The sequence below is a fragment of the Lolium rigidum genome, chromosome 3, assembly GCF_022539505.1.
Source record: "Lolium rigidum isolate FL_2022 chromosome 3, APGP_CSIRO_Lrig_0.1, whole genome shotgun sequence".
NCBI lineage: Eukaryota > Viridiplantae > Streptophyta > Magnoliopsida > Poales > Poaceae > Lolium > Lolium rigidum.
In genome coordinates, this window is record NC_061510.1 from 291,179,747 (window position 1) to 291,194,589 (window position 14,843).

At 42.9% G+C, this 14,843-nt stretch overlaps 1 protein-coding gene across 1 annotated transcript; it reads left to right on the forward strand.

Annotated features, from left to right (window-relative positions):
• Positions 1–4,279: 4,279 nt before the first annotated feature.
• Positions 4,280–7,997, forward strand: LOC124703544 (protein disulfide-isomerase-like). The gene is made up of 10 exons (XM_047235757.1): positions 4,280–4,496; positions 4,913–4,943; positions 5,049–5,333; positions 5,462–5,650; positions 5,757–5,882; positions 6,638–6,775; positions 6,865–6,984; positions 7,066–7,183; positions 7,306–7,418; positions 7,502–7,997. Exons 1-10 carry the CDS (start codon positions 4,297–4,299, stop codon positions 7,718–7,720), a joined length of 1,539 nt encoding a protein of 512 aa, XP_047091713.1. The 5' UTR covers positions 4,280–4,296; the 3' UTR covers positions 7,721–7,997.
• Positions 7,998–14,843: the final 6,846 nt, after the last annotated feature.

Genomic DNA, 14,843 nt, shown 5'->3' on the forward strand with positions numbered 1-14,843 from the left:
GCCATGATCCTTGCAGTCTTTTCCTCAGTTGGCCCTCTCAAGTAGTATTTTCCAAACTTTCCAACTACAGCTCGGCAAAACTTGTACATGCACTCAATGGCAGTAGACTCACTCATGCAAAGGTAGTCGTCCTGTGTATCGGCAGGTGCTCCGTATGCAAGCATCCTCATGACGGCGGTGCACTTCAGAATGGACGAGAACCCGACAACGCCTACAGCGTCGAGCTTGAGCTTGAAGTAGGGGTCGAACTCTCGAACACCGTGGAGGATATTCATGAACAAGCCCTTGCTCATCCTGTACCGGCGCCGAAAATTGTCTTCATGTGTTGCATCGTCTGCAAAGTAGTCGTTGTGCAGCATGGTATGCCTCTCCATCATCTGCCGGGGCTTGGACTTCCTTCTTCCCCGCCTTGATCCTCCGCGGCGCGGCCTCTTCCTCTTCTCCGCCTCAGCGTCAACCATGTCCTGGAGGGACGCGATGATCGACAAATGCTCCCGCGGTCGTCGTCGAAGGCTTGCTCGTCCTCCGGCCGGCGGGGCAAGCATCTCATCGTCGGCTGTCCATGGCTAAAGCAAAATCAATGGTTAAAATTGCGCCGAGGCAGACGACGCAACGAACAACGGCCAATCGCGCCTACCTGGCAAGTCGTCGTGCACCTTGTGTGCGCGGAGGTGGGCGGATTTGACGGCGCATTCTGGGACGCGCTGGCGAAGCGGCGGCGGCGGCACGACCGGCGGGAGCCCCAGCCGCGACGACGGTGCCGACTTTCAGCAGAGATCAGACGTCCAAGCGGCGGGAAATCCAGCGGCGGCAGAGGGGTGGGAGGCGCGGGAAGGAAGGAGCGACGAGAAAAAAGGCGCGAACCAACGGTTTATGCAAATAGTCGCCGACATGTGGGAGCCCGCCTCGCTTTTCGTTGTGTCCGGCGTGCCCGGAGCGTCCCTGTGGAACGGGGACGGGCTCGGGTCGCCGGACACTGTATCGGAGCACGCCGGAAAAAAATGGGCTTTGGGGACGCGACTGGAACAATTTTTGATCCGGCGCGCCCCAAATTGCTTTGGAGGACGCTTTAGGGAACGCAGCTGGAGATGCTCCTAGTTCAGTACGATTATCATAAGTCAGTGCAGTGGTAAACAACCTAGTAATTCACTCCACTGCTCACGACCGGAGCCAGAGAATAGCAAGTGAACTGATTTTGCTGCTATGGATACACAAAAAGGTGAAAACTGATTTTGGCCAGTGCAAGAGGCATGCGACAAACAGCGTGATGAAGTAGACACGCGTAGTAGTTAGAGGCGAGAAGCTGCGTGAGTTCCTCGCCGGAATCCACCGTCTCTGCACGCACGCTCGCCGTGTGAGTGGCTGCACGGACGCACGCAGCCTCAGTTCCAGGAACGGACCGCCATGGCGTGCATTGCCAGACCTGCTTTCTGTTCACCTGTTAACTTGTTCTGTAGCAAGATGATGGGTGGAGATGTCTCCAGGCCGTTGGAGATCCGTCCATGTCCATTCGTTAGCATCACAGCCAGCACATAGCTTGTAGAGAGAGAGGGAACGCCTCGTTTAGTTTAAGTTCACTTCAAGATTGGCCCTTTCCACCACTGGCATATCACGAGAGTGGAAGACACATGGCAAGCATGTAACAACAGTACAAAATGCACATGTAGAACATACCAAAATTCACAAGGCCAGATCTTGTTGCTTACTAAGCTTTTCCAGCTCGAGATGAGGCCTATCTCTCCTGCGCCAACTGCAAGAGGATAAACATACACTCAGCTTTGAGCGTGATGGTGGATTACATATCAGTTGCGCATATCACCAAGATTAGTCCCTTGCACGTCGCAACATATTTTGGACCTTGTTTTGCGCTTTTAAACCAATTTTAGAATTATTATTCCATACAGCTCGTTTGATGATTTTTTCATTCCCATCACACATGACAAAAGAGAAAAATGTCTCATTTTGTTTCAGTTGAAGAGATTGGCCTTTTGCTACTGTCTAGCACACCCGAGAGTGAACGCCACACATGTTACCATCGTAGCAGTACAGAATGACACATGTACAACAAGAACAAAGCTCACAGGGCACACTTGTTCTGTAGTAGGCTTTTCCAACTTCAGATAAGGTGTCCACCGTGCTCTGTGCTCATCTACAAAAACGAAAACTTTACAACAATATTTCCGTTAATATAACTTTCTTTTTGTGGCAGGGTGCCAGCTTCTAGCTTGAAGTACAAGTTTCCCATCGCCAAATTTGGTACCTGCGGCGAAAACGATTTTTTTTTTACATAACCTTCTTCATTAGTAATTTCTCAACAGATTCTTCTAATAGGAAATTGCTCAAGAGTATCCCTTATGCACTAAAGAATAAAGTATGTCTGCCATAATTTTCGTAACATAGGTGGACTATATGGGCAGTCCGGAAATTTAAGACGATCTGGTTTTTTAGAGTTTCCAGTAGTTTTGTATTTTGAAATATGAAAAGAAACATAACATTTTTTCTTGGTCTCTTATGCTCATAGGATTTTGACGATATAGCAATGGGAAAACCCCAACAATTATAGATGAATGCATGAGCAACACTAAGAACTGAACACACATAAATTTTGTATAACTCGATACTATGGTTCATATGTAAGATAAAAACAAACATGTGATCCTAAGAAGCACAACCGAAAAAATTAAATCATACTAAAAATATAATTAAAATTTGATTAGGGAATTAAAGAGCTCGATATCGTCATCCTTTATGTGTAATGCAAAATCCTATGAGCCAAGTGTTGCAGTGCAAAATCCTGTTGCTTTTACCTTGAACCAAGGGTGTCTGTGTAGTGCAAAATTCAAAATCGCAAGTTTGATTAGGCAATTAAATAGCTCGATATTGCAGTTACGAGAACAAGTCCAAGTGTAGTGCAAAATCCTGTTGCTTTTACCTTGAACCACGGGTCTCTGTGGTTCATATGAAAAGTGGCAAAAAATCATACTGGTAAGAATTTCTTTTTGTTGGCACCATTCACCATTCGGTTAATAAATATAGAAAGAAAATTCGTTATCCCGAATTTCAGAGGAACTTCCTCCGTTTTTCATTTGATCATTTCCTTTGAAATAAGTGTAGTGCCACCAAATGAAAAATTCACATATTTGGTTTTTGGCCACTAGCCCTAAGAACCAAAAAAGGCTCTTGGAATAAAAATATCATAATATTGTTCCTGTATTCTAGATAAATAATACTCCATTCGATCCATAAAAGTTGCCGGTGTAAGATTACCCACAATGGGAGTATCATAAGTAGTATCATGCATTCCATGCATGCAAAATACTGATGTGGTAGCGCAATTAAGGATGAGAGAGGGGGTACTAGTATCATAGCACATAGTACTAGAAAAATTAATGTCAAGTAAATCTTGTAAATATATTTGCATTGAGATTCTACAAATAATTAATATATGAAAACTATGATACTAGTATATGATACTATGCATTGTGAAGATAGTAACATGTAGTACGTATGATACTTCTATATGATACTATGCATTGTGACTAGTCTAAGGCCCGGAGGGAGTATTTTATTTTATTGCATGCACAATTTATTTACTTCTCCACATGGAGTACTAGCGAAAGTTTCAAAACATTATTAGTTGCAATAAAGTGATTAAATGAAAATAATTGGTGCAAATTATTGCATTCCAAAACTGAATCGTGGTGATTCGCAAAAAATAACAATAAATGGTGGTAATAATTAGCACATCACACCGATGATAACTCTTCCAGATTTGGGACTACTAGTTATTAATGTCTTCAGATCTGTGCAGCAAATAAATAAAACCTGAAATTAGGACGGAATTAATATCTTCCAAGGAAAATCGTGATCTTCAAAATATTTCACTCCTGTATATTGCAGCAGTAACAATTAATAAGCACCGTATCCCATTTCCGGATTTGGAAAACGTACACCGTGCGGGCTCGGCTCAGCTAATCAGGGACCCGCGGACATGTCACGGAGCTGACGCGGCGCGCTCCCATTGGCCTGACGCCATGCTCGTACGTGTCTGCGACGTGTACCGAATCCCGGGGGCGTACGAGCGTGACGTGGCTTCAGTTTCCACACGTGACCTCTGTGCGCCGCGCCCACAGCTATGGCCGTGGTGGGACCCAACAGGTAGCGTGCACGTCTCTGTGGACCGGGTCCAGCTAGCGCCGTAAACCCCCTTCTTGTGCTCTCCGCCCCTATTAAAACCCGTGTACTGCAGCGGCGTGGCGGTGTCTTCCTCAGAAAATCTAGCGACTCGACTCCGTCATGGCGATCAGCAAGGTCTGGATCTCGCTGCTGCTCGCGCTCGCCGTCGTGCTCTCCGCGCCGGCCGCTAGGGCGGAGGAGGCGGCGGCTGACGTGGAGGCCGCGGTTGTGGAGGAGGCCGTGCTCACCCTGGGCGCGGACAACTTCGATGACGCCATCGCCAAGTACCCCTTCATCCTCGTCGAGTTCTACGCCCCATGGTGAGCCCCCCCCCTCGCGTTATCTCTTCTGGCGACTGTGCGTGAGTGGTTGTAGTGTTGTTTGGGTGGATCTGAGTAGTTCAGGTCGTGAGCGGTCTCAGATGCGTGAATTGCGTAGGTCAGTTGTCTGTTTGGGGATCTAGCATGGTGGTTTGGTGCGCTTGGGCTCGCAGCTTCTGGTTGTAGTTTAGGTTAAGTTCGGGGTTCTCGAGGGTTTTAAGGATGTTGGATCGGGGCCCTATTGGGATTTCATGGTTGGCTGGTGATGGTGATTGGCTACTGACAGTATCCAAAATTCATATATTCTATGTAGGTGATTCGGTAGTGTTTTACTAATTTTAATTGTATCTCAGTTAGTTTGGTCCGAATTTTGCCAAAACGTTGCTGATTCTGTGAAAACTCGTATTTGATTTCAGGTGTGGACACTGCAAGAGCCTGGCTCCAGAGGTAATTCTTCTATATACATGGACCACTCCCATAGATAGCAGTAGTGATGTATGCTGAATGTTTTGACCTCATTCGTTGAATTTCCATTGTGTGTGCTGTTTTCAGTACGAGAAGGCGGCCCAGCTGCTGAGCAAGCACGACCCACCGATCGTTCTTGCCAAGGTTGATGCCAACGACGAGAAGAACAAGCCGCTTGCCTCCAAGTACGAGATCCAGGGCTTCCCTACTCTCAAGATCTTCAGGAACCAGGGGAAGAACATTCAGGAGTACAAGGGCCCCAGGGAAGCTGAGGGAATCGTTGATTACTTGAAGAAGCAGGTTGGCCCTCCTTCAAAGGAGATCAAGGCACCAGAGGATGCTGCGACCATTGAAGACGGCAAGATCCACATTGTAAGCTCCGAATTCAGTTAGTTTTTTTTTTCCCTGGCTTACTAATATATAGCTATCATCATATAGCCATTGTTTTGTTGATGCTCTATTTCCGCTGGCTAGAAGTATAACAATTGCAATTGTAATAGGTTGGTGTCTTCGCTGAATTCAGTGGCCCTGAGTACACAAACTTCATTGAGGTTGCTGACAAGCTGCGGTCTGAGTACGAGTTTGCCCACACTTTGCATGCCAAGCACCTCCCACGTGGTGACTCAGCAGTGGAGAGGCCATTGGTTAGGCTCTTCAAGCCATTTGATGAGCTCGTTGTTGACAGCAAGGTTACTCTCTACTTTGAAAATAAAACATTATTTGTTGGTATTCAACTTGTTAGCCGCACTTACGAGTTATTGAGTATTATTAAAATACTGATGCTGCATTTTGCAGGATTTTGATGTTTCTGCTTTGGAGAGCTTCATTGAAGCTAGCAGCACCCCGAAGGTTGTTACTTTTGACAAGAACCCTGACAACCATCCTTACCTCTTGAAGTACTTCCAGGGCACTGCTGTCAAGGTAATGACTGAGCAACTTGCTTTCTTGAAAGCTTTATTTGATTCTTCTTATGAACTTTTAGATTGTTTATCTTTACTGTATGTCTAATCTGTATTAGTTAGATGCTTGAACAGCCAATGTTGGTTAAATTTGCCAAAAATCCTTGACCATGAATAAAAATACGTGCCTTTATTTCATTTTGGAGTTTTTTTGACAATTACACCAAGTTTTGATATATATATGGTTGTTTACTGTAATCTATCTTAGTCAGCCCAGGTCTTCAAACTACGAGCCAGCTACCTTTAGTCCAGTGTGAACCTTTACTTTAATGTTCAGTCTCCTAGTAAATAGACTTAAACATCTAAGGATGAATTTTATCAAGGTATTTTTTAAGCATATATTACTATGGTTGAGCTATTAGCTTATTTAGTTATGTTAGCCTTAAAGAAAGTATATATTTGTTTTGTCACAAGTACACTGATTAGTTCGTGATTCCGCATGGCATGTTGTGAAGTTTCATTGCTTTTGACATTGAAAGAGCTCAGATACACCGTATATTTCTAGTTGTGGAGCTGCTTAGAGCATTAGATGGCAATATCTGACATTCTTTTTTGTGTGTGAGAAATTAGATTTTCAACTTGTTCATATTAAATATTCTGATCATATTGAACTATTGTGTCTCTGGTAAAGCTCCTGATAATTGTAACATGATTAGGTTGTAGTTTTGGATACTGATTATATTTGGCTTCTGTTCTCTGATATCAAATGGTGTGCAGGTCATGCTCTTTTTGAACTTCTCCACAGGACCATTTGAGTCCTTCAAATCTGCCTACTATGGTGCTGCAGATGAGTTCAAGGACAAGGAGGTCAAGTTCCTAATTGGTGATCTTGAAGCGAGCCAAGGGGCCTTCCAGGTTGGTTTCTTGTTTTCCATCCTCTTTAAGTTATTATCCAATCTAAATTTTTTCCCTGATGCTAACAAATTTTTTTGTTCGAATTATAGTACTTTGGTCTGAAGGAGGATCAGACACCACTTATCCTCATTCAGGACACCGAGTCCAAGAAGTTTTTGAAGGAACAGATTGAGGCTGACCAAATTGTTTCTTGGTTGAAGGAATACTTTGTAAGTACTGTTTTTTGTTTTTGTTTTGTGTTATTCTAGATTATCTGTCTAGCGTTTCACAAATGTTCTTATTTGCTGCAGGATGGTAAATTGTCCCCATTCAGGAAGTCTGAGCCAATTCCAGAGGTTAACAACGAGCCTGTTAAGGTTGTTGTTGCTGACAATGTCAACGATGTGGTCTTCAAGTCTGGCAAAAATGGTATTCATTCTTGTTAAATCTTTTGCCTTGCAACTAGGCCTCCTGTATAATCATAAATTACTGCGATTCCTTCTCTACTGAATTACGTTTGAATGTTTATCATTTTCCACTTTGTATTGCAGTCCTTATTGAGTTTTATGCTCCCTGGTGTGGACACTGCAAGAAGCTAGCACCTATCCTTGATGAGGCAGCTGCCACTCTTCAAAGTGAAGAGGACGTTGTCATCGCCAAGATGGTAATCTTGGCTTCCATCTCTGTATCTGGTTCTTCCTACACAAGGTCAACTGATCTAACATCTGTTTCCCAAACTTGCCCCAGGATGCTACCGCGAACGATGTGCCAGCAGATTTCGATGTCCAGGGTTACCCAACCCTGTACTTCGTCACTCCTAGTGGTAAGAAGGTCTCGTATGATGGTGGTAGGACTGCTGACGAGATTGTCGACTACATCAAGAAGAACAAGGAAACTGCAGGGCAGGCGGCAGCGGAGCCAACCAAGGAGGCGGCAGCCACTGAGCCTCTGAAGGACGAGCTCTGATCGGTCTTTTTAGCTGTAGAGATGGGGAGGAGGAGCTGGCGCTAACATGTTTTGACAATACAGCTTAAGGCCAGATTTTGCGATGGGTGTTTTAAGAGAAGATGAGAGTTGGTTGTTGAATGTGTTGGCTTCGGTTTTGCCTGATACTGTATCCCATTGTGAGAATACTGTAACAATCCATCAGTGGTGTACTTAGTTAATTATCGACAAAGTGAACAGTAGAAATCGTTGTGGAGAGATTGGGGCAAATAATAAAGTGGTGCTTCTGCTGCCTCCAGCATCATGTTTTAGATGTTAGCGTATATTTGTTTTCTCTGCATATTCACAGATAACACTGCAGTATTGCAGAAACCTTAATTGTGCAGGATGCAAGAGTTTCACCGAAGTCTCACAGATGTTCGATATCAGTTAAAAAGACCGATCAGAGCTCTTAAAAATAATACAGTAGGTGTTTTAGTTTTGTCTAGATACAACACACTTTAGTTATAGATACATCTCTAAAAAAATTGAGACACCTATTTTTAAAGGAAGGGAGTACGGAGGTAATATATGCAGAAGCGTAATCTGCTTAGTGCATCGAAAACATGAACATACACATGAAGAAGAAGCCATAATCGGATTGGTCCACATCGATTATTTTCTGTGGTGTTGGCGACAAGACCCGAGGGGGATCAACCAAATAAGTGCATTTCGAATGAAATGCTCCCTAGGTACATGGTGGAGAATTGTGGTGTGGGCACGAAAATGAGCACGGGCTAATTTTTGTTGTATCAATTTCAGACAAACAGAAAGAAGAAACTGTGGGCGTATGTTTGGAAAGTTTAGGTACCATCGAAGCTGAAGGTCTTTCTGTGGCTATTCGCGAGACAGTGGTTATCGGAGATAAGCCATAAACGAAATACTACCTCCTTTTTAAGAAATAAGGTATCCTCGTTTTACGTGCTTTTTGTTTAATCAAGAATTATTTCAAATAGATAATAAATGTTTATATGAAATTATTATTTTTAAAAAATGTTTTTCAATACAAATTTAACGATACTAATTACATATAATATAATCAAGATTTTGTTGCTCAATTTTCATGATCAAAGTTCGTCTTAAAATATGTGTGTGTCTTATTCCTTAAAACAGAGGTAGTATGGCGCATAACCCGTGTAACCGTGTTCTGGCATATGCAGAGTTGTGGTTGATACTCGGCACCATGCTATGTTGGATTGCACGATGGCAAAGTGCGTCTGGGCGCTCTGTGATGAACAAATCGTTGAGCATAGTAGCATGATTCAAGAGAGTGATGCTAAGCGGTGGATATTTGAAGTGATGGAATCAGTAAAGCATGAAGATTTCATCTCAGTTTTGGTGACAATGTGGGCGATTTGGTATGCAAGACGAAAAACAATATTTGATGATGAATATCAAAGCCTTTTGTCAACCTTTTATTTTATAAGGAATTTCTTGCAAGATCTGAAGAGTACCAAAGACGTGAAGCAAGAGAAGAAAGTTCAGATCAAGGTTAATTTAGTTCAGACAAGCGCTCTAAATTATCATCACATAAAAGTCGCAACAGATACATCCAAATGGTAAATAGCCTTGGTGCTATAGAAGCATTCAGATGATGTTTTGGCACCATCGTATGTGAGTGCCAAGAGCGGGCGAAACAATTTAAGAGACTGTTTTCTGTCATGAAGCTTGAAGTTGCAATGAGGAACCGCATCTTTTAGCTTGTTTTGGTACGTTGTTGGACGTAGGTAGAATAATCTAGCTCTTAACGCCACCTCTGAGTATGTGTATCCTTAGTTGTATCAATAATAATTAATAAAAAAGGGGTGTGTGATGCTAAAAAAAAGTGTGACCTAATGGGGTGTGGGCAATAATATAAGCACCGGGCTAATTCTTAGTTCTCCTTGGCAGCAAACACTTTGTATCATGCATGGGTTACAATGGCCGCCTAAGTCCACTCCTGCATGTAACCGCAATTCTTCTAAATGAGTATATAAGTCAATTTTCTAACGGGTATACAGGCGGATTTCTAAGTAGTATGCATCAACTAATATTTCCCCTCAATTAAAAAAGTTGATCTTACTTTTGTTAATTTGTGGTTGCAGTTTGATGACCAGGTGATTGAGATTCTGGGAGAGTAGAAGGTAGCTCAACATATGAAGACCTTGCTAAAGGAAATGTCCATGGTGAATAAGATGTAGCATCCACAAGGTTCTTCATTTCTTTTGAGTCATCTCTAGTCAGTTGGTCTTCTTTCGTCGTCACCGACATCTTCAACTCATTTATGTCGTATTTCCCACAATTAGTACCCACAATTAGTACTGAGCTTTTATACTTTCCTGATTTTTTTACAACATTGTCAAGCATGAATTTATACTATAAACTTTTGTATAGTTATTCACATACAAAAAGTTCAAACAATAATTACAGCCTTATTTAGTATACATTTGGAATGTATTCATTCTTGTAAACTTGATTTGTACTAAATTTGACTGTATTTATAAACAAATTTACATTTTGATTTATGCTTGACAATCACATAAACTATACAATGCATAGATATTTATAGTAAATATCTCTAAAGTCTCGTACGGTTTCTAGTATATGACTAGGTAATCATATCTATAAGAACTTCTAGAGTTTAAGTTGAGCATCTTTTTTTATGTTATCAAATATGCCTAGAAAGTCCAGCTGCCGATCATAGTGGAGACAAATTGCTCTCAACTGGTGGCACAAGATAGATCTCCTTTCTTATTTTGGATAGCTGAGCTTCGTGCATTAGTTAATCAAGGTAGAGTTTGTACTTTTGTAAAAGTGGAACGATCACAGGTTAGGGTTAGTGATACGTCTCAAACATATCTATAATTTCTGATGTTCCATGCTTGTTTCATGACAATACATACATGTTTTATACACACTTTATGTCATTATTATGCATTTTTCGGAACTAACCTATTGACGAGATGCCGAAGTGCCAGTTCCTGTTTTCTGCTGTTTTTGGTTTCAGAAATCCTAGTAAGGAAATATTCTCGGAATTGGACGAAATCAACGCCCAGTATCTTATATTTCAAGGAAGCTTCCAGAGCACCGAAGAGGGGCCAGAGGAGAGGCCCAGGGCCACCACACATGGTGGCGGCGCGGCCCACGGGGGGGCGTGCCCCCCTGTTGTGTGGCTGCCCCGTAGCCCCTCCGACTCCGACTCTCCGCCTATAAAAGCCTTCCTGACCTAAAAACTTCGGGGGAATAAGCCACGACATGACAAAAGTTCCAGAGCCGCCGTCATCGCGAAGCCAAGATTCGGGGGACAGAAGTCTCTGTTCCGGCACGCCGCCGGGACGGGGAATTGCCCCCGGAAGGCATCTCCATCGACACCACCGCCATCTTCATCGCCGCTGCTCGTCTCCTATGATGAGGAGGGAGTAGTTCTCCCCCGAGGCTAAGGGCTGTACCGTACTATGTGGTTCATCTCTCTCTCCCATGTGATCTTTATGTGATCATGAGCTTTGTGATCTAGTTGAATATCATCTATGTGCTACTCTAGTGATGTTATTAAAGTACTCTATTCCTTCTCCATGATGTAATGTTGACAATGTGTGCATCATGTAGTACTTGGCATAGGTTATGATTATGATCTCTTGTAGATTATGAAGTTAATTATTACTATGATAGTATTGATGCGATCTATTCCCCCTTTCATAGCCCGACGGTGACAGTGTGCATGCTATGTTAGTACTCGGTATAATTGCAATGGTCTATCATGCACTCTAAGGTTACTTAAATATGAACACCGAATGTTGTGGAGCTTGTTAACTCCGGCTTGAGGGAGCTTGAAAGGACACAGATGTCGCCTAGAGGGGGGGGTGAATAGGCGATTTAAAACTTTTACGAGATGGGCTTAACAAATGCGGAATAAAACTAGCGTTTACTTTGTCAAGCCCAAAGCCTATATACTATGGTTCACCTATGTGCACCAACAACTTATTCTAAGCAATGGTTCACCTATGTGCACCAACAACTTATGCTAAGCAATACAAGCAAGTATGTGATAGCAAGATATATATAACTTCAAGCACGATGGCTATCACAAGGTAAAGTGCATAAGTAAAGAGCTCGGGTATAGAGATAACCGAGGCACGCGGGAGACGATGATTTATCCCTGGAGTTCACACTCTTGCGAGTGCTAATCTCCGGTGGAGAGGTGCGGTTGCTTAGTGCTCCCGAACGCCACAAGAGGCTCACCTTGAGGTGTGGTTGGTCGATGCACACCAACGCCACAAAGGCCTCACCCCAAGATGCGGTACTCACACCACACACCGAACGCCACGAAGGCGCCTCACCTAAATCTCCGGTGACCCTCGCCACAAAGGCCTAGGTCACGGTTCCACTAAGGGATTTCCTTCGAGGCGGAAACCGGGCCTTACACAAAGATTGGGGCACACATCCACAACTTAATTGGAGGCTCCCAACAAATCGCCACAAAGGCCTAGAATCCGTCTAGGGTTCCAAGAACCCAAGAGTAACAACCTTCTTGCTTTCACCACCACGAATCACCGTGGAGAACTCAAACCGATGCACCAAATGCAATGGCAAGAACACCACAAAGATGCTCAAGTCCTTCTCTCTCAAATTCCAACAAAGCTACAAAAGCTATTGGGGGAATAAGAGAGGAAGAACAATTAAGAGGAGGAACACCAAATTTCTCCAAGATCTAGATCTAGTGGATTCCCCTCACAAAGAGAGGGATTTGATTGGTAGGAATGTAGATCTAGGTCTCCTCTTCCTTTTCCCTCAAAAAGATTCAAGAAGCATATGAGGAGTAGAGGGAAAGGGAAGCTCTCAAGGTCAACAATGGTGGAGAGCACTTGGGGGAAGAGGTTGCTGCCCAAGGAGGAAGAAGGGGGGCTTAAATACCCCCTCCCATCGAAATATGACCGTTTGGGTGTGCTCAGACCGGATTTTCCGGGCCGGATATTTGCAAAATATCCGGGCCCCAAAAAACGGCTAAGGACATGAGAAAACTGCTCTCAGGATGGGGGCCGGACATTTGACCGGATATTTGCCCGGATTTGTCCAAAAACCGGATTTTTCCGGGGGGCCGGATTATCCGCCCCAAACTTGGGCCGGAATATCCGCCCCCCTGAAAACTGCAGAAACACCAAAACGAGAATGATCATAACTTGACCATCCGGACTCCGATTTTGATGATCTTGGGCTTGTTTCGAAGCTAGTAACAAGCTCTACAAGATCATGCAGGGAACCATCATATTCCAGCAAAGTAGGATAGAAATAAATGACGAAAGGTTTGACCTATCTAAAAAAGACATACCGGTAAAACCTCCAATCTTGAAAATGCAACAAGTAGCCCGTGCAAAAACCATTCTTGATGAACTAGAGATTGTCATGAGAATAAGCACAAGCTCTAAAACATCACATGGATAAGATCCAAATAACAACCAAGAAAGATGATGCAAGGATGCAAAGGTTTGAGCTCTCTCCGAACGATACGATCGAGTTACTCACTCGAGAGCCCTCTTGATAGTACGGCAACTAAACTATAAACCGGTCTCCAACTACACTATGAGACCGGTGAGAAAGAAATCATATCAAGAGCAAACCTTATACTTGCGCATTCCACTTGAGCTCGATGATGACGATCTTGACCTCAAAAAGATGGAACGCCTTTCTTGCTTGTGCTTGCTTGACGAAGTCTTGTAGATTGCTCCCCCATAAACCACCATGGGAGAGCTTCTTCTTTGGCGCATCTTCACATAACCATGACCACCATGTGGATTGCTCCCCCATAATCCACCATGGGAGAGCTTCTTCTTCGGCGCATCTTCACATATCCATGAACACCATATGGATGGCTAGACTCAAGCAAAGGATCTCTTCGAGATGGCTCATCTTGAACTTGCACATCATTTCTCCATGGCAAGCTTCAAGCTTATGAACTCTTCGAGTTGGCTCATCTTGAACTTGCACTTCATTTCTTCATTTTTCATCATGTTGATGTCTTGAAGTAACTTGAAGGCTCACTTCATCTTCATCTTCAAGACATACTTGACACTTGATATCCTTCATCAATTTCTTCTTATTGCAACCTTGAAGCCAACATATGGTTCAAGAATTGCCTATGGACAACTCCTACAAATATAACTCAATGCAAACATTAGTCCATAGGGATTGTCATTAATTACCAAAACCACACATGGGGGCTCCATGCACTTTCAATCTCCCCCATTTTGGTAATTGATGACAATCTCTTTGAGAGGGTTTATATAAGGAATTTAAGTAACAAATAAGTTGAATATATAGAGCAAACTCCCCCATAATATATGCATGTGTGAATGATCTTGACTTTCATTGCATATATTGGCATTCAAAGCCTAGTGGAGTTTCCTCTAAATATTCAACTATGCAAAGCAACAAGATGCAATGCAATAAAGGCACATGCTTAAGCACAAAGCAAAGACATAACCAAATTCCCTTAAACCCTCCAAACTTCTCCCCCATTGGCACCAATTGCCGAAATGGGTGAAAAATTTAGAAGGCCAATATAGTGAGAGTTCCTCCATAGCGTGTGCATTTCTCATAATTTGAGTGGAATCAAATGCACATATCCAATGACGAATATTCGGAAGGAATCACACTATAGATAGGATCAAAGATTGCAAAAAGATAACAAAGTCAAGAAGCCTCAACAAATGAAGCAAGCAACCAAATGAACCACAAGGAAGATACCAAAAGAAAGATAGATATTATGATAAGATCAAGAAGATTGCTCTAAATAATATGAGGAAGCTCCCCAAGGTTTGTGCACAAAACTAGACAATTTGCATTGGAGTATAAAGTGCACAAACATGGAATCATCACTCCCATAATATCATTCAAAAACAAAAGATACCAAGTGAATCAAACTCTAATGATCACCACAAGATAGTGTTCTAAATCAAATGAGGAAGCTCCCCAATGTACATGCATAAAATAAAATGTTGCATTTGAATACAATATGCATAACATGGAATCCTCACTCCCTCATTTAAAACACAAACATTTGTAATAGATCATAGATAGAAAAGTAAGCTAAACACTTGCAACAAACAAACAGTTGAGCAACAAGTAAGAG

What these genes read in the sequence shown, in the direction of transcription:
- LOC124703544 (XM_047235757.1), top strand. Translation starts at nt 4,297, where the DNA reads ATGGCGATCAGCAAGGTCTGGATCTCGCTGCTGCTCGCGCTCGCCGTC. An exon ending in GTCGAGTTCTACGCCCCATG is followed by an intron (nt 4,497 to 4,912) that starts GTGAGCCCCCCC and finishes ATTTGATTTCAG; the next exon opens with GTGTGGACACTGCAAGAGCC. An exon ending in GCAAGAGCCTGGCTCCAGAG is followed by an intron (nt 4,944 to 5,048) that starts GTAATTCTTCTA and finishes TGCTGTTTTCAG; the next exon opens with TACGAGAAGGCGGCCCAGCT.